The following is a 23,725-nucleotide window of genomic DNA, read 5'->3' as shown; positions in this document are numbered from 1 at the left end:
TATATATTTGGAATAAGAGCCAAAGGTCCCAAGTTAGGAGGTCCCAGATTTTTTCCAGAGGGGGAAGACGCAATAGGGGGAGAAGATCTAGAGGCAGAAGATCAGTTACATTTTCTGAGAGTGAGGCTGACTCAGGTGGGGATAGTACACAGTCAGAGAACGAGGATTGTAATTTTCCACAAGAAATCGTTGATATTAACACTGAACTCAACAGAAATGGGGGTCATATGTACCAGCAGAGTAGGAGTAGTAATAGGGCAGGCTCTGGGAGAGGTAGAACAATCTACAACTCCTCACGATCTAGGGGCCAATCAAGTCAGCAAAGAAGGTATCAGCCCACATCTGACTATCACTATACTCCGGCTCAATCTACCAATAATATGGCACAGAATAGGGATGATGAGCTAGTACAACTGGAGCAGGTTTTTCAGATAGGCCATCACCCCAGGGAAGGGGGAGGTACTACCATACAGGGACCCCAACAAGGGAGGTATCCATCACGCCAGACGAGAGCCCCGTCCAAGTACATACCATCATAAATTTATCTAACCACATTCTTACTAACTATGAGGAGAGGGTGCTGTCTCTTGGTCTGGGTTTTGTACCAACAGTCAATTTTAACTTGTTCAAAACAATGCTGGATTTGAATAGATTTATTCGTAATCTAACTTTACGTAAACATTTTTCAGGTACAAACACAGACCAGGAAATAGCAAATAATGAGGGCACAATTCAAAGAGATATCTGCCAGGAACTTGACTTTCTCGAGACATGTGATCTCATTACTCTGGAGGAGTTGGGGAGAGAGGGATTGCCAAGATTGGAGGAGGTAAACCCAGACAGGGTCAAAAGATATAAAAATCCCTCTACCTTCTACCCCATCCAGAGTAGGGGCAATATAATCGAGACTTTCTATAAGAGGGTAGAATCAGATTTGAGACATCTATCCTTGTCCCAGACTAGTTCCATGAGAAATTTGTCATTTAATGAAAGAAAAGCCCTTAAATCTTTGGAAGAAAATGTGGAAGTGGTGATAAAACAGGCGGACAAGGGGGGCTCAGTGGTCCTCCTCAACAGATCAGATTACATCAAAGAAGCCCTAAGACAGCTCGAAGATGTGGAAAATTATCAACATCTGAGCCAGGATCCAACAGATTCCAGAGAGAACTTATGCACCTATTGGATGGAGCAGTGGAGGATGGACTCTTAGATGAGAAAACCTTTAAATACCTTTTTGTGGAACATCCGGTCATCCCACTGTTCCATCATTTTCCAAAGGTGCATAAGTCAGTAGAAAATGTCCAAGGTAGACCCATAGTGAATGGTATAGGGTCTATGTTGGAACACCTCTCGGAGTGGCTTGATGGAGTCCTCCAACCTCTGGTTAAGTCACTCCCCAGCTATGCCAGGGACTCAAAACATGTTTTGAGTTTGGTTGAAAATGTACCCTGGGAACGAGATTTTGGATGGCTCTCTGTGGATGTTGTTTCTCTCTATTCCACAATACCCCATGAATGGGGCATAAAAGCAGTGACATACTTCCTGAAAGAGAAAACAACCCACAGCGACTCGTTCATTACCTTTGTAGTAGATGTAACCCATTTTTTGCTGACTCACAACTATTTTCGGTTTGAGGGGGAGTTCTACCTGCAGAGACGTGGGACCGCTATGGGAGCAAAGTTTGCTCCCACATACGCCAACCTATTTATGGGTTGGTGGGAGCGGTGCCACGTCTATGTGGCCGGTAACCCCTTCAGACCGAAAATCAGATTGTATATCCGCTACATAGATGACCTTCTATTTATATGGAGGGGAAACATGGAACAAGCATGTGAATTTGTGGATTACTTGGGACAAAACGAAGTGAACCTAAAATTCACATTTGAGTATAACAAAGATCAGGTACATTATCTGGACCTTGAGCTGAGGGGCTGCTCTTTGGGTAAGGTTTCCTCACAAGTGTATAGGAAGCCTATCTCAGGGAATAGCCTATTACACGCAAGGAGTTGCCATCCCAAACACATGCCGTATTCTGTGGCAAAGGGCCAATTTGTGCGTATTAAACGCAACTGTACTTTACCCCAAACCTATGCCACTCATGCAGATGATTTGGAAAAACGCCTGCAACAAAGAGGATACAGCAAAAAAATCATCAAGAGAGCCAGAAATGAAGTAAATAATATGCCACGGGAAACCCCTTTTAAGGGATAAACCCACTCCAAAAAAGAGTACAGACAATACATTAACCTTCGTGACAGATTACTCAGCCCAGTACACACAGATTTGTGGTATTATCCGCAACCACTTTAAACTACTGGTGGCTGATGATGCTCTCACAGAAACGGTTAAAAAAGGGTGTAGGTTTTCCTATAGGAGGAATAAGTCTATAGGTAACCTCGTATCCCCTTCTCAACTAAAAAGATCTAGACCTGAAATGGGAGCTGCTTCCTCCTGGCTAAGCCATAGAGGAACATACAGGTGCGGATATTCACAATGCAAGGCATGTGAGCACGTACAGGTTGGTACCTCTTTCACTTCAGCAGTGACTGGGGAAACCTTTGATATCTCCTCTTGTGTCAACTGCAAATCTACGTATTGCATCTATCTTCTGTGGTGCACATTGTGCAATTTGCAATATGTAGGATTGACCACTAGGGATGTCCGCTCCAGAATACGCGAACATTTGTCCACGATTAGGGTAGGTAAGAGTGGCACTACATTGGTAACCCACTTTGTACAAAAGCATGATAAAGATTGTCATTCCCTTAAATGGATGATTATCGAAAAGGTACAACATCAGAAGAGAGGAGGTAACCGTTTTGACGTCCTGTCAAGACAAGAGATGTATTGGATATTTAGGCTCCAAACTAAGAGACCTTGGGGACTAAATTCAGAATACGATTTCATTAATTATTGGAAGTGAGGGACTAATTTAGTTCCACATTTTACCCATGGGCCTTTAACTCACCCACAGTCATGAAAATGACATTGTATTCTGGTTATTCTCTGTAAACATAAATTAATCTAGTCTGTAGGGGCCTATTAAACAGGTATTAGCTCTACCTGACTATATATTTAACTAATTTCATTTAGTTCTTATACTGTCCTCTAGTCATAGGCTCATTATTAATACTAAGACAACACTAGTACATAGGGACCTAGGTAATAGATATCGGTCTAATTAACCAGTGTAACTAACTAATTACATATAGCTTTTTACACTGTCCTCTTGTCATAGGCTCATCTCTATATATATATTGAAGATAACCACTTTCACTCTGGAGCTCTAGTTTATAGGTCTCAGGGTGTTTCGAGGTTAATTTATGTGTATTTATTTGTGATTGTCCATTTTAGATAGATATATTGTCCTCTAGTCATAGGCTCATTTACACTTACCATTGGGCTCGTCTGGGGTTACTCCCCCCTATAAGATATAATATAGAACTGTGTAGGATTACTATCTATCCAGATGGTCAATAGTATTTTTACTCTAATATAGGGTTATGAGTATATGACCAGCGCCTCTAGTCATGGGCTCACTATAACTTTTTGTCACTTTTTACTATCTCAGGCTGAATATGGTAATATATCTTTTACCTACTAATGTGTATAATGGAACTGAAGAATTATATATCAGTATCTCTTTTTAGACCAATTAATTTCAATCTGGCTATAACCTTGAACTTTGTACTGTTACATGTATTCCTTATGAGCATTTATAGTTGAGCCAGTCCTGTGACAACATTATGTCTGTTATTGTATATATGTTATTAAATATCTCTCACCCCCATTTGGCCATTTAATGAAATTACTTAGGTATCTATCTATAAACTATGTAAAACTAAAACACAAAGGTGCTTTAAATGCTTGAGGCGCTGTACCTTTAAATTTCAATTAGATGGCCAACCAATAGAATTAGAACACTGGGTACTTAAATCAGTGTATTCTTAGTGGTTTTATGGACTATGAGTACGGCTCTCCTAGCCGAAACGCGTTAGTCTGTTTTGCTTGGGGGTCCCCCCACATTTCTCTTTTTGTAATATTATATTTTTAATGGAATACTAATAAAATACGATTTTTACTTAATTTTGGTGCCTGGCATGCTTTTCTGCTTTTTTTCGGATGAATTTATCTGCCAGTCAGAAAGGACAACCCAGGTTGTTCACCAAAAATGGGCCGGCGTATAAACTTATATTCTTGCTTTTCAAATAAAGATACCAAGAGAACAAAGAAAATTTTGATAATAGGAGTAAATTAGAAAATTGCTTAAAATTTCATGTTCTTTCTGAATCACAAAAGAAAAAAATTGGGTTCAGTGTCCCTTTAATGCCAAATAGGAGCACCTCATCAGGTTCTACATCGCCAGCTTTTTGTATCCAGGATCTCCATTTTCGCCCAATATGGCGATCAGAAGAACAATGTTGCGGCAGAGACAGAGGCTGTTCCAAAAAGATCACTAGAGCCAGATAGAGAAAGCAGCAGCATTCCAGCTCTACTGAGAGGGACATTTGTCACAGCTAAACTCCTGTCATACCAGAGAGCCTTAAGTGAACAGGCATTTTCCTACAGTGGGGTCATGTTGGCGCAGAGAGCGGAGATGTTTGTGGTTGAAGGCGAAGGACAATGTAAGACAGACTCCTGCACAACATTTAAATATCTGCACAAGCAAACAGTACTGACAGGTAATATGCCACCAAGATATCCCCTTGCTGGTTATGATCTTAAGCCAGGGTTTTTTGAGCTAAAGCCGACAACACTGTTAGCTGAACTTTGGGAAATTAACTACACTGCTCCTGGAACAATATGGAAGAACTGCAGAAGCAGCAAAAAACGTCCCAGTCTTCACACTTACTTATTAAGATGGAAGTCCGGTATTGGATGAGTCTTTAGTTATATATAGACTCCAATACTATAAACAGTCTGGAAATAATCCTTGTTGCCATAAATCTTAACCCTCTACTACCTTTTCCCTATTCTGGCTGTATATCATTTCACTCCTTAAGTGCACTGCTATCTGTTCACAGACGGACTTCCCCTAAATGAAGGCCACCAAACCTGATGCTGGGGGAATTTAATACTTAGTGTCAATCCATGTATATCACAGCCTTAGTTGGTGACTCTTATGCGGTAGTCATAAACTCCCTACACCACTATTTTTTATTAATCTAACAAGGTGTTATAGTAGTGTATATTGTCCGGTCTGCTATAATAACAAGTGCTTCTTAATACTTTTTATGGTAAAAAAAAAAGACAAATATTGTTGCAAATACTGCAGCCAAATAGTACTTAAAGTACACAAGCACGCTCCTATGTCTACCAAGGTATGCTTTCATTGAAAGACGCTATGTTTCATCAATGGATACCAAGAGAAACATGTAAAGTTGATAAAAGAAGTAAACTAGTTTTTTTTTTTTTTGATTGTATGCTCTATCTGAATCCATTTATGTCCATTCAAAGGGACAATCTACTTAGCATTTTTACTGTTTAAAATATAGATAATACCTTTAGTACCCATTCCCCTGTTCTGCATAACCAGCACTGTTATATTAATATACTTTTTACCTCTGTGATTTCTTGCATCTAAGCCGCTGCAGACTACCCCCTTATCTCAGTGATTTTTACAAACTTGCATTTTAGCCGGCTAATGCTAGTTCATGCATAACTCCATGGGAGTGAGCACAATGTTATTTATAAAGCACACATGAACTAGCCTGCAGGGGCTTAGAAAACAGGCATAGGTTTAGAGGTTATAAAGTATATTAATATAGCAATGTTGGTTGTGCACAGCTGGAGAATGGGTAGTAAAGGCGTTATCTATTTTTTTTAAACACTAAGACAAATCAAGTAGACTGTCTCTTTAAATGAACACTTAGAACCTTGATATATAATTTATAATATGTAAAGCAAAAACATTTTTAATAACATAATGTTGTCGCAGACTGAAGCCCAGATTTGGTCCTCCAAATAAGGCAAATGGTGGTTGGGGTTTGGCTATTGAAAACATATACTGCAAACAAGTTAATTTGTTTTAAAATGTTTAGGCTTGACTGCTATTGTATAGCAAGCAATACAACAGAAATGTCTTGTAATTATAAGGTGTTTACCGTCTCTTTAAGAATAGAGAGTATGCATAGATAGTTGAGGAGGGTACCAGGAAAACTTGTACCCTAGGAGGGCTTTAAATAATGGAACAGTAGCTACTCTTAGACAGTAGTGTCCCATTATTGGTTTAGACTTTTTGCAAGTTCTCTTCTAGCAGAAATCCAGAGTATTCCTGTAAAATATGCACATTTCTAACGTCACCTTGAAGGAGAAACGGGGAAGGAGAGCGTGCAATAAAATATTAAGAGATTCAGTGAAGTACCACAGCAAAAACATTTTAATAGAGATCTGGAAGAGGATGCTGTGAATTTAAAATTTATAAGGGTATTAAAATGCCTGAATTATTTTAGCAAAAAAAAAGAAAAATATTATGCTCTGTATGACTTGTTAAATTTAACTAGGTTTTGGACAAAGTATATCAAAATAAATATGTCTTATTTGTAGGGGTTATGTATGGGAAATAATTAAATGCATTCAGATTCAACTGATATATGTTTATGTGACTTCTTTTATTATTTCACTTGAAATTAGGGTTTATAAACTGATAGTCAGTCAGAATGCTGGAGAGTCAGTACGAATATAGCAAATACATACAATATTTATTACAAAAAAAATAGGAGTTGAAATTCAAGACTAATTGGGGTTTTAAATACATATTAAAACAAAACAAAAATGCAATAATCTGAATATAAAAAAAATTGTTCCATATTTCTGTGAATTTAGTTTTTAAAGGCACAGTAAACTCAAAATGAAGTTTAAACGGATTGGACAGAGCATGGGATTTTAAACAACTTTCAGTTTTGCTTACTTCATTTTATATAATTTGTTAAAGGGGCATTAAACACTAAATACATTTATAAGTATAGTATTGAGGTTTTTCCCCGCCTCCCTATAGTCATGGATGCTGCGTTCTAGTGGGGACATATGTTTGCACATGGCAGCAACTCTCCTTCAGATACCTACAGTGTAACCTAGGTTCCAAAATGGTGGCACCCATGATTATAGGGAGGTACATGAAATGTATTTAGTGTTTATTATCCCTTCAAAGATCAGTCCTAGATGAGCTAATGGCATTGATAGACATAAAAATAATCGATCATGCATTCTAAAGAGCATCTCAAGCGTAAAAACAAACATTAGATAAATGGACATGAAACATATTTTTTTTCGTTCATGATTCAGTCAGAGAACACAATTTTAAACAACATTCCTATTTACTTCTATTGTCTAATTTGCTACATTCTTTAGATAGCCTTTGTTGAAGAAATATCAATGCACATGGATGAGCCAGTGACACAAGGCATCTATGTGCAGCCACCAATCAGCAGCTACTGAGATATGATTTTCAACAAATTATATCAAGAAAATGAAGCAAATTGGAATTAAATTGGAAAGTTGTTTAAAATTGCAGAAATCATGAAAGAAAAAAAAAAGGATTTCATGTCCCTTTAACTATAGACAGGAACATATATATATATATATATATATATATATATATATATATAGTACTCTCTCTGTTTATAATAAGTAAAATAAGAGGCTGTTGAAGAGATATGAGAGTGCTGGATCCACTTCGGATTATTATATATATATACAAACACATATATTTATAAATTGTAATACATATTAAAACACAAGACCCCTACAAGGAAAAAAAACTATTAATTGTCCTTGTAACTTACTCACCGTATAAACTAGACAGGACTAAGTGACATGACTTATTTTAATGGCACTCTGCTGTTCACAGATAGTGAAGTGGAAATCAATATAAACACAAGACAAATATGTCATGCGATCAGCTTGTCAGACACACCTACCCTTCATACTGGCACTTTTAACTGCAGGCTGAAATGGTTACTCTAGCACAGGAGATGCACGTCAGTCTGACCTCTAGAGAAGAAGCTGTCAAAAGTATGGGAAATGTAGAAATCAGTGAGGTTTTTATATGCCAAGAAAAGGCTTTCAGATATGTAAAGGGATATATATATATATATATATATATATATATGTATATATATAAATATATATTGTTATGGTTTAAAAAAGGAAGAAATGACTAGGAGTGTAATCCTAGTTATATAAAGACAGGGATTTCAGCACTCTTTTTGAAAAAATAAAGCTCATAAGACCAAAATACGTTTTTAAACAGTGAATTTTTTAATCCAAATGTGAACAGGGAAATCCTCCAACTGTATGCACACCACTCCCCAGATGAGAAAGATACAAAACACTGTATAACATTCGTTATAGGGAGTTAAAAAGAAAACAAAAATTACTTATATACATACTAGAGTTTGTATTCAAAACCTGACCGGTCAGGGGTGCACAGCTTGTACAAAGAAAAAGCAGCCAAAGCTTAGTAAATTTGATATGTGATACCTATATATAACCTCTACACCCTGCTGCACACAGAACCCCTTGTGAAGAGGTATATCCTGGGCAGGTATAAAAAAGTGGGATCTAAGAGGTCAAATAGGGGTATCATAAACAGAAGCAAGTCACAACTTATTGTCACAGTTACAATGTGGTATACAATGAATAGCGTATTTTTATATATAATCAAGAATATAAAGCCTTATATTTAGACTCACTACACCCAACTGCTCACAGTACTCCAAACAAGGAGAGTATAATACCGGGCAGTACATAAAATGGTAATTGTTACCAGGATCTAAGTGGTCTCTAAGTTAGGCTTTCTTGAATTAAACAATATGCATGTAGAACGACATTTATAGGCAATAATAACAGACAGTATGTGCCATTTTAGTGCTTTTTTGTTAGCTCTTCATGCAAAGCTTGCAGTAGGAAAAAGTAAGCAAAGGTAGAGGGTTATAGCATAAAGCACAGTGGGTGATATTTCCTCAGTATTGCTGGGATCCTGAAATGCTGACAAGTGAGGCTGCATGCAAAGAGAATTGTAGCAAGCAAGAAGAAAAGCAGTTCCCAATGTTGTTACTATGAGGCCAGCGTAGCATATAAGTAACAATGTTGCTATCCTCGGCAAATGTTATAGCAGTACCCAGAACTTTCTTTGTAAATATATTGCTCACGGATTAACTAGACATGCAAGTTTTCACAGGTAAAGGGCAATTGTATCCATAGTTGTATGTGACCGTGATACAGTCCATATTAGTGAACCATGATATAACATATACGACCTTGCTATTTCATTCAGACATATCGCTGTGGCAAGGTGCGTCCTTGTTACTTATCTGATCCTCAGGTTACACTTGTTGCGCTTCTGTGTTTCACCGCAGGTACCATCAACCATGCGGTCTGGAGGCTGTGTTAGTAGCGTGCACCACGTAGGCCGGTCGGCTTAGCCAATGCCGACGCGCGTTTCACCCGCAGGGCTGATAGACAGACCGGACTTCGTCAGGGCGGTATATTGAAAGGACTACCTAGTCCCTCTTTATAGCATTTTGTAATAGCGCCCCTGCTGGAGGTGAAAATATGTTGCATACCTATACATAGAATGTTCTAATTAAACAAAAACAGGAAAATAAATCATTTTGCAGATGTACTGCACTTAAAAACAAAGGTTAACTCTAGATAGATATTCCTATAACTGAATAGCTTGTCTGGATACATATAAGGTTTTCTCACACCTATCATTATTATATCGTTTTTATTTTAAAACGCAATTCATATATATTAATGTCCAGAAAAAGTGTTTTTGAAAGGGGCTTTCTAGAAGTTTTTCTGTCCTATAGAAAACAGGCCATGTCAAGTTTGTCATTTAAACCCTCCGGCAGTTGAGTCCCCAACTCAAAGATCCACCTGCATTCTTTCTGCAGGAGGACCTTGTCGTTGTCGCCTCCTCTGCCATTGGTAATTCCTCTATCTATACAAATGAATTTTAGAGAGTCAGGATTGCAGTCGTGTACCAGTTCATAGTGTTTTGCAACATTACTCTTCTGGTTTTTGTTTTTTACATCATCACGATGTTCTGTGATTCGGTCTTTAATGGCTCTCCTCGTTTTTCCCACATAGAAACGTGGGCAGCTGCAGGAGAGTAGGTAGATTACTCCTTCTGTGTTGCAGTTAGTAAAGTGTTTTAACTTGTATCTTTTCCCTGTGAGGGTGCCAAAATCTTTCGTTTTGACCATAAATTTACATGCCACGCATCGACCACAAGGGTGGTTACCAGATGACCTATGTCTTGTCAGCCAGTTTGTCTGTTTTTGTTCAGACCTATATTGGCTTCTTACGAGCTTGTCCTTCAGATTGCAAGCTCGCCTAGCTGTGATGTTTGGATAGTCCCCAACTTCTTTTGATACTCCCACATCACTTACAAGAATTTTCCAATTCTTGGCCAGAATCTCCTTTAAGGCATTCCAATGACAGTTGTAGTCTGTGACCAGCCTTATTTTTGAATCTATTGTTTTTTCTTTTTGTACAAGAAGTGTATTTCTGTTTGTATGTGCAGCATTGCTAAATGCCTTTTTTACATTTCGCTTGGAATATCCTCTGTCCAAGAACCTTTTTTGCATGTCTGTGCCATGCTTCAGGAATCTTTCTTTTGTCAAGCAATTTCTACGAAGTCGTAGAAATTGCCCTTTCGGTATACCTCGTATCAAGTGTGTTGGGTGGTGACTTGAAGCTAGGAGGAGGCTGTTAATAGCAGTACTCTTCCGAAAATTTTCAGTCACAATCATTCCTTGTTCAATTTTTACATTGACATCTAGAAACGATATTTCCTCCTTACTATATTGCAGGGTTAAAGAAATGTTGCTGTCATTTATGTTGAGGGTGCGAACAAATTCTTTAAGATTGGTTTCCGATCCCTCCCAAATTTAAAAAGACATCATCCACATATCTTAACCACATGTGGATGTTTTCTTCAAAAAGGGGGCTTTGGAACACTTCATCCATTTCCCACTTTCCGAGATGTAGGCAAGCATATGTTGGGGCACATGTGGCACCCATTGCAGTGCCTCGTTTCTGCTTGTATATTTTATTATCAAACATGAATATGTTGTTACTGAGCACAAATGTTAACAATTCCACCACAAAATCTGTGTGGTTTTTTGCATGGCACAGACATGCAAAAAAGGTTCTTTTGACAGAGGATATTCCAAGCGAAATGTAAAAAAGGCATTTAGCAATGCTGCACATACAAACAGAAATACACTTCTTGTACAAAAAGAAAAAACAATAGATTCAAAAATAAGGCTGGTCACAGACTACAACTGTCATTGGAATGCCTTAAAGGAGATTCTGGCCAAGAATTGGAAAATTCTTGTAAGTGATGTGGGAGTATCAAAAGAAGTTGGGGACTATCCAAACATCACAGCTAGACGAGCTTGCAATCTGAAGGACAAGCTCGTAAGAAGCCAATATAGGTCTGAACAAAAACAGACAAACTGGCTGACAAGACATAGGTCATCTGGTAACCACCCTTGTGGTCGATGCGTGGCATGTAAATTTATGGTCAAAACGAAAGATTTTGGCACCCTCACAGGGAAAAGATACAAGTTAAAACACTTTACTAACTGCAACACAGAAGGAGTAATCTACCTACTCTCCTGCAGCTGCCCACGTTTCTATGTGGGAAAAACGAGGAGAGCCATTAAAGACCGAATCACAGAACATCGTGATGATGTAAAAAACAAAAACCAGAAGAGTAATGTTGCAAAACACTATGAACTGGTACACGACTGCAATCCTGACTCTCTAAAATTCATTTGTATAGATAGAGGAATTACCAATGGCAGAGGAGGCGACAACGACAAGGTCCTCCTGCAGAAAGAATGCAGGTGGATCTTTGAGTTGGGGACTCAACTGCCGGAGGGTTTAAATGACAAACTTGACATGGCCTGTTTTCTATAGGACAGAAAAACTTCTAGAAAGCCCCTTTCAAAAACACTTTTTCTGGACATTAATATATATGAATTGCGTTTTAAAATAAAAACGATATAATAATGATAGGTGTGAGAAAACCTTATATGTATCCAGACAAGCTATTCAGTTATAGGAATATCTATCTAGAGTTAACCTTTGTTTTTAAGTGCAGTACATCTGCAAAATGATTTATTTTCCTGTTTTTGTTTAATTAGAACATTCTATGTATAGGTATGCAACATATTTTCACCTCCAGCAGGGGCGCTATTACAAAATGCTATAAAGAGGGACTAGGTAGTCCTTTCAATATACCGCCCTGACGAAGTCCGGTCTGTCTATCAGCCCTGCGGGTGAAACGCGCGTCGGCATTGGCTAAGCCGACCGGCCTACGTGGTGCACGCTACTAACACAGCCTCCAGACCGCATGGTTGATGGTACCTGCGGTGAAACACAGAAGCGCAACAAGTGTAACCTGAGGATCAGATAAGTAACAAGGACGCACCTTGCCACAGCGATATGTCTGAATGAAATAGCAAGGTCGTATATGTTATATCATGGTTCACTAATATGGACTGTATCACGGTCACATACAACTATGGATACAATTGCCCTTTACCTGTGAAAACTTGCATGTCTAGTTAATCCGTGAGCAATATATTTACAAAGAAAGTTCTGGGTACTGCTATAACATTTGCCGAGGATAGCAACATTGTTACTTATATGCTACGCTGGCCTCATAGTAACAACATTGGGAACTGCTTTTCTTCTTGCTTGCTACAATTCTCTTTGCATGCAGCCTCACTTGTCAGCATTTCAGGATCCCAGCAATACTGAGGAAATATCACCCACTGTGCTTTATGCTATAACCCTCTACCTTTGCTTACTTTTTCCTCCTGCAAGCTTTGCATGAAGAGCTAACAAAAAAGCACTAAAATGGCACATACTGTCTGTTATTATTGCCTATAAATGTCGTTCTACATGCATATTGTTTAATTCAAGAAAGCCTAACTTAGAGACCACTTAGATCCTGGTAACAATTACCATTTTATGTACTGCCCGGTATTATACTCTCCTTGTTTGGAGTACTGTGAGCAGTTGGGTGTAGTGAGTCTAAATATAAGGCTTTATATTCTTGATTATATATAAAAATACGCTATTCATTGTATACCACATTGTAACTGTGACAATAAGTTGTGACTTGCTTCTGTTTATGATACCCCTATTTGACCTCTTAGATCCCACTTTTTTATACCTGCCCAGGATATACCTCTTCACAAGGGGTTCTGTGTGCAGCAGGGTGTAGAGGTTATATATAGGTATCACATATCAAATTTACTAAGCTTTGGCTGCTTTTTCTTTGTACAAGCTGTGCACCCCTGACCGGTCAGGTTTTGAATACAAACTCTAGTATGTATATAAGTAATTTTTGTTTTCTTTTTAACTCCCTATAACGAATGTTATACAGTGTTTTGTATCTTTCTCATCTGGGGAGTGGTGTGCATACAGTTGGAGGATTTCCCTGTTCACATTTGGATTAAAAAATTCACTGTTTAAAAACGTATTTTGGTCTTATGAGCTTTATTTTTTCAAAAAGAGTGCTGAAATCCCTGTCTTTATATAACTAGGATTACACTCCTAGTCATTTCTCCCTTTTTTAAACCATAACAAAAATTTTAAGGGTCTGCACCACCATAATTATTATACTGACAGAACTAGGAAAGTCACTGTCAGCTTGGAACTTTATATAATAGCTCTCAAACAGCAATTGCGTTCCCTCTGATAATTTTTTGTCTTTATATAAATATATATATATATATATATATATATATATATATATATATTTATATATATAAACCTTTTCCTTCTTATGACACGATGAGTCCACGAATCATCATTAATTACTGTTGGGAATATCACTCCTGCCCAGCAGGAGGCAGCAAAGAGCACCACAGCAGAGCTGTTAAATATCTCCTCCTTCACTCCCACCCCAGTCATTCTCTTTGCCTATGTTAAGAGCAAGGAGGTGGTAATGTTAGGTGTTGGAAAAGATTCTTCAATCAAGAGTTTATTATTTTTAAAGTAGTACAAGATTGTGCTGCTTTGTCCTAGGGTGTAGCCGTAGTCCATATCAGTCTCTTCAGTAGAGCAGTGGTGCCTTTAGAACAATGGGATCTTGTGGGACATAATTCTCACTGCGCCTCCCATATACTGATGCTGCCCTTACCCTGAAAACCTGAGGGATATTACTCAGGACTTTCGTCTATTTCACAGGTCCATGTGAAGGAGAGGACCTCTCAAACTTGGAAACTGCCTTGCTGTCAGGCAGAAGATGAGGTAAGTGCTGGCTTTATTTCTGAGGGTAGAAAGAAAACTCAGAAAAAGGTTGGGCACTTTATTTTTTATATGAACAGACCTCATTGAAGTTAGGCTCTTTATAAAAGAGGTATAGATTCCCCTAGAGACTTAGGGGACACTATGGGCAGCTTGGACGCAGGCACTGGGGCTGAATTTTATATGTTGCAGTTTCACATCTCCCGGCGGTTTCATATCTAATAATAGCGGGAGATTACTTATTGGCACGTCCACGATGGGCGGTAATTCAGGAAGCAACATTTGATTGCGCACCCTTTTTCTACTCACTTCACGGTGGGCTCAGTGTGAGGTGGTTTCCCTGATAACTTATAGCACATGGGCTAAGCAGCTGCCTAGAAAGCTGAAGCTGGTCAGACTGTTAATTATTCTCCCGGTGGTTTAACTTCAGTAAAATGCGCACCACTTTCCTAGCGCTTCCGGTTATCGGAAGGTTTTAAATCAGAGTGTTTACACATAGGACCGGACAGCGCTACAACTGGGTTCCGGATTTTTTACTGAGATTTTAACCAGTGTCAGAAGGGCTGGCAGGCACCTCAGCAAAGTTAAGCTGAGGTGTAGAGGGGTTCTGCAGTATTTGTGTACCTATTTAGCCTTTTCTGCACACATAAATAAAAAAGTTATGTTTTAAAATTGAAAGAGACCGTAACCTTTTTTCTGTGTTAATTTTTATTAAAAGATTTATGACTTTTATTTGATTAATCATCCATATGTGAGTCAGAATGGACCAAGAGGCCCTGCAAAGTGTCACCTTATGATTTTGATACATATGTGGAACCACCAATCCCTTTTTCTGTTCCTTAAGTTGTGAGAGAACTTTAAATATAGGGATAAAAGATTTTTTTTTGTTTTTCCTGAGCCAACTCCTGCTAAGGCGGATGCTGTTCAGGTGTCTATTCACAATGCTTAATATATGCCGCAAATGTATCCTCAAAATTTTTATAGCCCACACATGCAGTGCCCTGCGCTTCCACTCAAACTCCACCTGAAGTTACTTTGCAAGACATCGCTTCTATAATGTCATGTTATATAATGTCATGTCGGTATCTGATGCATTGTCTGCTTTTCCCATGCGGCAGGGATAACGCTTGAGGAAATGTATTTAATCAGTGAATAACGTTGCTGATACAGTAGTAGCTATTCCGAATGTTTCTTGCCTGAAGAGGAAGATAGTTCGGTAGTATATAAGGGGGAAATTTCAGACTCTGTCTGTGTATTACCTTTATCTGATACTGAATTTGTTTCTTTCAGGTTTAAGCTTGAACACCTCCGTTTGTTACTTTAGGAGGTTTTAGCTGCCCTGGACGAATCTGACACTACCGGCGTAGTCAATCCTTATAAGTCCAGTAAACTATACAAAGATTTTGACGTGCCCTCCATGGTAGAAGTATTTCCTGTACCGGATAGGGCTACAGAGATGATTGCGAAGGAATGGGAGAAACTGGGTATCCCCTTTTATCCATCTCCTATTTAAAAAAAAAAATATAGCAGACTCTATCAAGGAGTCTTGGCAGACAGTACCCAACTATAGCAGACTCTATCAAGGAGTCTTGGCAGACGGTACCCAGGGAATGTATGTACATCATGCTTCCCTTCAGGTTATTAAGCTGGGAGCTAAGATTTCAGGCTTTGCCATATTGGCCCGCAGAGCGTTATGGTTAAAATATTGGTCTGCGAATGCCTCTTCTAAGTCTAAACTTTTGGCGATTCCTTACGAGGGAAAGACCTTGTTTGGACCTGGTTTGACAGAGATACTTTCTGATATTACAGGAGGTAAGGGACATTCCCTCCCTCAGGATAAGAGAAATAACCAATAATGACATCAGAGTTATTTTCGTTCCTTACAAAATTTCAAGGGAAATCCTTCCACTCCTTCTTCCAAGCAGGAAACTTATAGCCCTATAAGGTCTAGGTCTTCTTCCAAGCAGGAAACTTATAGCCCTATAAGGTCTATTCTGCCTTTTGAGGGCATTATTTGCCTACAATAGATTTACAGGATTCATATCTTCATATTCTGTTTTCATTCAGATTATTTTCATTTTCTGAGATTCTTTTTTTTAGACAAGCATTACCAATTTGTTGCTTTTTCTTCTGGCCTAGCGACAGCTCTAAGAATCTTTTCAAAGGTTCTCAGTGTTTCCTTATTTGAACGATATCGTGGTACTTGCTCAGTCTTTTCGTTCTGCAGAATCTCATACGATTCAACTTCTGTTGTTTCTTCAAAGTCATGGTTGGAAGATCATTTTATCAAAAGCTCCTTGATTCCTCAGACAAGGGTCACCTTTTTTAGGTTTCCAGATAGATTGTGTCAATGTCTCTGTCTCTAACAGACAAGAGACAATTTATATTGGGTTCAGTTTGTCGGAACCTTCAGTCTCTATTATTTCCTTCAGTAGCTATATGCATGGAAGTTTTAGGTCTCATGACTGCGGCATTGGATTCGATTCCCTTTGCTCATTTTCATATGAAACCTTTCCAGTTTTTAATGCTGAATTAATGGTGCAGGGATTATTCTAGGATATCACATTTAATATCCTTGAATCCCAATATTCAATGATCTCTGACTTGGTGGTTAGATCACCATCGTATAGTTCTACGGGTCTCTTCGGTTCATCCAACCTGGACCATGATCACAACAGATGTGAATCTTTTAGGTTGGGAAGCTGTCTGGGGATCTCTGACAGCACAAGGGGTTTGGAAATCTCAAGAGGCGAGATTACCATTCAATATTTTGGAACTCCATGCGATTCTCAGAGTTCTTCAGTTTTGGCTTCTATTTGAAGAGAGAGACGTTTATTGGTTTTCAGACAGACAATGTCACAACTGTGGCATATGTCATTCATCAGGGTGGGACTCTCAGTCCTCAGGCTATGAAAGAAGTATCTCGGATACTTGTTTGGGCAAAATCCAGCTCCTGTCTAATTTCTGCGGTCCATATCCCAGGTATAGACAATTGGGAAGCGGATTATCTCTGTCTTCAAGCTTTACATCCGGGAGAATGGTCTCTTCACCCAGATGTGTTTTTTCAAATTGTTCAAATGTGGGGGCTTCCAGAAATAGATCTGATGGCATCTCATCTAAACAAGAAACTTCCCAGGTACCTATCCAGGTCCAGGGATCCTCAGACGGAAGCAGTGTATGCATTGACACTTCCTTGGAGTTATCAACCTGCCTATATTTTTCCACCTCTAGTTCTTCTTCCGAGAGGGATTTTCAAAATCGTCATGGAGCAATAGTTTGTGCTGCTGGTGGCTCCAGCATGGGCGGTCAGGGTTTGGTATATGGATCTTGTTCGGATGTCCAGTTCCAACCTTGGCCACTTCCATTAAGGCCAGCTCTTATATCTCAATGTTCGTTTTCCCATCAGGATCTCAAATCATTAAATTTGATGGTATGGAAATTGAACACTTAGTCATAGAGGTTTCTCTGACTCAGTGATTATTTCTATGTTGCAGGCTCGTAAATCTGTGTCTGGAAAGATTTTTTATCGAGTTTGGAAGACTTACATTTCATGGTGCTCTTCTCATAAATTCTCTTGGCATTCTTTTATAATTCCTAGAATTTTACAGTTTCTTCAGGATGGTTTAGATAAGGGTTTGTCTGCAAGTTCTTAGAAAGGACAAATCTCTGCTCTTTCTGTTCTGTTCTACAGAAAAATTGCTAAACTTCCTGGTATTCATTGTTTTGTACAGGCTTTGGTTCATATCAAGCCTGTCATTAAATCAATCTCTCCTCCTTGGAGTCTTAATTTGGTTTTGAAGGCTTTACAGGCTCCACCGTTTGAGCCTATGCATTCTCTGGACATCAAATTACTTTCTTGGAAAGTGTTGTTCCTTTTGATCATCTCTTCTGCTAGAAGAGTTTCTGATTTATCTGCTCTTTCTTGTGAGTCTCCTTTTCTGATTTTTCATCAGGATAAGGTGGTTTTTGCGGATTTTGTTTAAATTTTTACCTAAAGCCGTGAACTCCAACAACATTAGTAGAGAAATTGTTGTCCTTTGTGTCCTAATCCTAAGAATTTTCTGAAGAGATCCTTACATTCTTTGGATGTGGTTAGAGCTTTGAAATATTATGTTGAAGCTTCTAAAGATTTCAGAAAGACTTCTAGTCTATTTATTATCTTTTCTGGTTGTAGGAAAGGTCAGAAGGCTTCTGCCATTTCTTTGGCGTCTTGGTTAAAGCTTTTGATTCATCATGCTTATTTAGAGTCGGGTAAATCCCCGTCTCAGAGGTTTACGGCTCATTCTACTAGGTCAGTTTCGACTTCCTGGGTTTTTTAGAATGAAGCTTCTGTTGATCAGATTTGCAAAGCAGCAACTTGGTCTTCTTTGCTTATTTTTACTCATTTCTACCATTTTGATGTTTTCTCTTCTTCAGAAGCAGTTTTTGGTAGAAAAATACTTTAGGCAGCTGTCTCAGTTTCATTCTTCTGCTTATAATTTCAGTTTTTTTCATTCTAAGATTAAAACTTTTTGATTTGGGTTGTGGATTAATTTTTCAGCGGAATTGGCTGTCTTTATTTTTTATCCCTCCCTCTCTAGTGACTCTTGCATGGAGTTCCACATCTTGGGTATTTGCTATCCCATACGTCACTAGCTCATGGACTCTTGCCAATTACATGAAAGAAAACATAATTTATGTAAGAATTTACCTGATAAATTCATTTCTTTCAAGAGTCCATGAGACCCACCCTTTTTATGGTGGTTATGATTTTTTTGTATAAAGCACAATTATTCCAATTCCTTGTTGATGCTTTAGCTCCTTTCTTATCACCCCACTTCTTGGCTATTCGTTTAACTGAATTGTGGGTGTGGTGGGGGGTGTATTTATAGGCATTTTGAGGTATGGGAAACTTTGCCCCTCCTGATAGGAATGTATATCCCATACATCACTAGCTCATGGACTCTTGCCAATATGAAAGAAATTAATTTATCGGGTAAATTCTTACATAAATTATGTTTTTCCAGCCTGATTCTCAAAGGGGGTCAGCTGGAATTGGATCTCATGGCTTCTCTACGGAATGCCAATCTTCCGAAGTACAGGTCGAGGTCAAAGAACCCTCAGGCTGTACTGATAGACGCTCTGGTGGTACCTTGGAATTTCAGTCTCGCATACCTATTTCCTCCGTTTACTTCTCTTCCTCGAGTTATGGCTTGAGTTAAGCAGGAGAGGGCGTCGGTGGTCCTATTTTCACCGGCGTGGCCTCGCAGGATTTAGTATACAGTCCTGGTAGACATGTCACCTCTTCCACCTTGGAGACTTCCGTTGAGGAAGGACCTTCTATTTCCAGGACCCTTCTTTAATCCAAGTCTAATTTCTCTGAAGCTGACTTCTTGAAGATGAACGCTTTAGTTTATCCAAGCGTATATTTTCGGAATCAGTCATTGAGACCATGATTCAGGCTCGTAATCCTGTGACTAGGAAAATTTACCATAGATATGGCGCAAATATTTATACTGGTGTGAATCCAAGGGCTACTCTTCGAGTAGAGTTTAGATTCCTAGAATTATGTCCTTTCTCCAAGAAGGTTTGGAGAAGGGATTATCGGCAAGTTGCCCTAAATGGCCAAATAGCTGCCTTGTCTTTTGTGTTACATAAACATCTGGTGGATTTCCCAGACGTACAATCGTTTGGTCAGGTCTTGGTCAGGATCAGGTCTGTGTCTAAATTAGTTACTTTCCCTTGGAGTCTTAGTTTAGTTCTTAAGGTTCTTCAAGGGGCTCAGTTTGAGCCGTTGCTTCCTTAGATTTCAAGTTGTTATCTTGGAAAGTTTGGTTTCTTGTTGCTATTTCCTCTGCTCTTGGAGTCGGAGCTCTCGGCTTTACTGTATGAGCCTCCTTACCTTATTTTCATCGGATAAGATGGGTTTTTACGTACTAAATTAGGGTTTCTCCCTAAAGTAGTTTCGGAACGGAACATTAATTAAGAGATTGTTGTTCTTTTCTTGTGTCCTAATACTTCTTTGTAGGACGTGGTACGTGCATTATGATTCTTTGTACAGACAACTAAGGATTTTCGTCAGTCTTCTGTTTAACGTTAAAGACAAAAGGCTACGGCTACTTCTTTTACCTTGTGGGCATTCACAATGAAGCCTTTTATGGAACAGATTTGCAAGTCTGCAACCTGGTCATCTCTTCACACTTTTTCAAACTTCTATAAATTTGATTTTTTTGCCTCGGCTCAGGTCTTTTTTTGGGGAAAGGTTTGTTTTTTTTCAAGCAGTGGTGCCTTCCATTTAAGGTTTCCTGTCTTGGCCCTCCCTTATCATCTGTGTACTCTAGCTTGGGTATTGATTCCCAACAGTAATTAATAATGATCCGTGGACTCATTGTGTCATAAGAAAGAAAACAAAATTTATGCTTACCTGATAAATTTCTTTCTTTCTTGACACGATGAGTCCACGTCCCGCCCTGTTATTTAGACAGGTTGTTAGTATGTTATAAACTTCAGACTCTGCACCTCTGCACCTTGTTTCTTCCGTTCTCTCCTTTACTTCGTTCGAATGACTGGGGTGGGAGGGAAGGCAGAAGATATTTAACAACTCTGCTGTGGTGCTCTTTGCCGCCTCCTGCTGGGCAGGAGTGATATTCCCAACAGTAATTAATGATGATCCGTGGACTCATCATGTCAAGAAAGAAAGAAATTTATCAGGTAAGCATAAATTTTGTTTTTTTATTAACCCTTTGTTTCCTCTGTATTAAATCTAAATTAATTTCCAATCACTGTCATAGTATTTAATATGTTTTTTATTTGTTTATTGACAATATGTAGCAATAATATTTAATAAACCTATTCATTGAAAGTGTAAGGCTCCCTAAATAAGTATCGGGTGATTTAAAATGATTTGGCTAAAACATTTAGCTAATTACTTGTAATACCAGATTTGTATGCTTTGTTTGCGCAAGGGCAAGTTCAAGGTAACAAACTGCGATATTAATTGAGATCCACTTGTAATCTAGGCTTTAATGGGGAATTACATTTTTAGGTTTACTGTTTCTTAATATTTTTCTTTCAGACTATTTCCTTCTACTCTCTATTCATAATCTTACAGAATATAATGTATAACAAGTTGCCTCTTTTTCTGTTTTCCCAGCCTGCCCAGCAGCCATGTTTAAGGCAAATCAAGGTATAGGTATTTGCGCACCATGTCCTGCTAACAGTCGGTCCAATGCTGAAGCTTCACCTATCTGTATTTGTCGCAATGGCTACTATCGAGCTGACTTTGATCCGCCGGAGGCTATGTGTACAAGTAAGTCTTTCCATGACCTTGGTATGAAATTAATTGTTTAATGAAAATGTTGTTTTTATTTCTATAGATATATAGTTATAGATATGTATTTTACATGAACAGTATATATATATATATATATATATGTGTGTGTGTGTATGTATGTGTGTGTGTATGTATGTGTGTGTGTATATATATATATATATATATATATATATATATATATATATATATATATATATAATGATAAAATGTAAATGTTTTCTTTGTGAATTAGGTTTTGCAATTTAGATTTATGCGATCAGGTTAGGGCACATGACAACTTAGTAATCTTAAAGGGACAGTCTAGTCAAAATTAAACTTTCATGATTCAGATAGGGCATGCAATTTTTTTTTTTTAAATATTTATTTATAACCAAGAAAGTGTACAATCAAATGAATTCAACCTCTTTATGCCACGCAGGGCCAGGTAAAAAGTGTTCAGAACAAGGCAGTTTTAAATCAAAAATTTCACATTTCATATATCAACTTACTGATCCCCTTATATGAATTATTTGTACACCTAGTTGGGGTTTTTTATTTTTTATTTTAGGTAGGTAAAAGAAAACAACTAAGCACTCAAACAAAAAATAAATAAATGAATAAATAGATAAATAAAAAATAAATAGATAGATACATAAGCAATAAAAAAAAAAATAAATAAAAAAAATAAAAAATAAGGAAAGTTTAAATACAAAAATAAGATACGTAACTATAATTTTTACATTTTTGAATTTTGGCTGGGGAGGGTCACCACACTCCCAAAAGGACCAATTCCGTGTCTTTAAATGGGTATATTAAGTGTTCAATCTCACTAGGAGATAAAGCTTTAATGAAGTTCGACCACCTGGAGAAGAAGATCTTCACGTCTAGGTCACTGTGTAAATCAGTGTCATATTGTTCGATAATACATTGCTTTTTTAAGCAATTTTTAACCTCTGAGATACTCGGGGTTGCTTTCAGCTTCCATTTTTTCAAAATTAAATATCTAACCGCCAGTATTACCAGGGTAACGGTTTTAAGTTTATCCTGAGGCAGGCCAAGTTCTGTAAGAGGGAAAATTATATTTGAGGAAGATAATGTCAAAGAAGGAACACCCACCATTTTACTTAACCAATACTGTATCTTTAGCCAGAAGTTTCTAATTTTTGGACAATACCAAAACATGTGAATAAGGCTAGCCGATATATATGAACATTTTGGGCATTTATTAAAACTTGCATACCGGCATTTAGTCCCTTTTTCTGGGGTAAAATATGTCATGTGGAGTAGTTTTACATGTGCCTCGCGCCAAGAGGCAGAGAGAGTAGCGCGCGAGATTGCTTTATATGATGAGGTTACTATAGTTGCCTCTAATGAAGTTTCCAGTAGAGCTTCTGCCCACTTGGCCTGGAGCTTTTCTATTATATCTGGGCCTTTGAGAGAGATCATTTTTTGATAAATATATGATATCGAGGTTATGCCACTCCTAACTAGTGTGAGCCAATTTTCAAGAATACCTAAGGACCAATCCCAGCCGAGGTCATTTGTTAATTGAAGAGCAAAGTGTCTCGCTTGAAGGTAAGCGTAAAAATTTTTATTTGAGAGGTGATACTCCTCTTTAAGTGAGTCGAATGTTTTAATGCACCTTCTTTCGAAGTCTAACATCTGAGAAATATTTATAAGGCCCATCGATTTCCATTTAGTGAAAAGGGGAGATTGTATCCCAGGTTGAAATTGTGGGTTATTTAAAAGTGGTAAATATTTCGAAGTTCTAAATTCAGTATGTGACAAAGAACATAACTTCTTCCACATCTGAATTGGGTTATAGATAGATTTTATCTTTTTTATTTCAGGCGGTAGTATATTATTTTTACAGTGTAATGAGGCTATCAGGGAGCATGGGAAGGCTATGTTACTTTCCAGTTCAAAGCTTGTTACATAATTAGAGTTAGCTAGCCAGTCCATAGCTACTCTGGCCTGGAACACTATGTTGTACAGTCGAATGTCGGGTAAGGAAAGTCCCCCATATTCTGTGGGGAGCACTAACTTAGACAATGAAATCCTTGGTTTCCTGTTCTGCCAGATGAAAGAGCGGAGAGCGGAGTTAAAGGATGATATATCTTTCGTTTTCAAGACAAGTGGAGTGTTCTGAAGTACATA

The 23,725-nt window shown here is 38.2% G+C and overlaps 1 protein-coding gene across 1 annotated transcript in view; it reads left to right on the top strand.

The window, feature by feature from the left end:
• EPHB1 (EPH receptor B1) overlaps window positions 1-23,725 on the top strand; it is a 498,694-nt gene that overhangs the window by 261,638 nt on the left and 213,331 nt on the right. The window contains exon 4 of the mRNA XM_053709781.1: window positions 21,410-21,565. Coding sequence (XP_053565756.1) covers window positions 21,410-21,565 — 156 coding nt within the window. The remainder of the gene's footprint in view (window positions 1-21,409; window positions 21,566-23,725) is intronic.

The sequence above is a fragment of the Bombina bombina genome, chromosome 4 (assembly GCF_027579735.1).
Source record: "Bombina bombina isolate aBomBom1 chromosome 4, aBomBom1.pri, whole genome shotgun sequence".
In the NCBI taxonomy this organism is placed as follows: Eukaryota; Metazoa; Chordata; class Amphibia; order Anura; family Bombinatoridae; genus Bombina; species Bombina bombina.
This window is presented reverse-complemented; position numbering and strand designations above follow the sequence as displayed.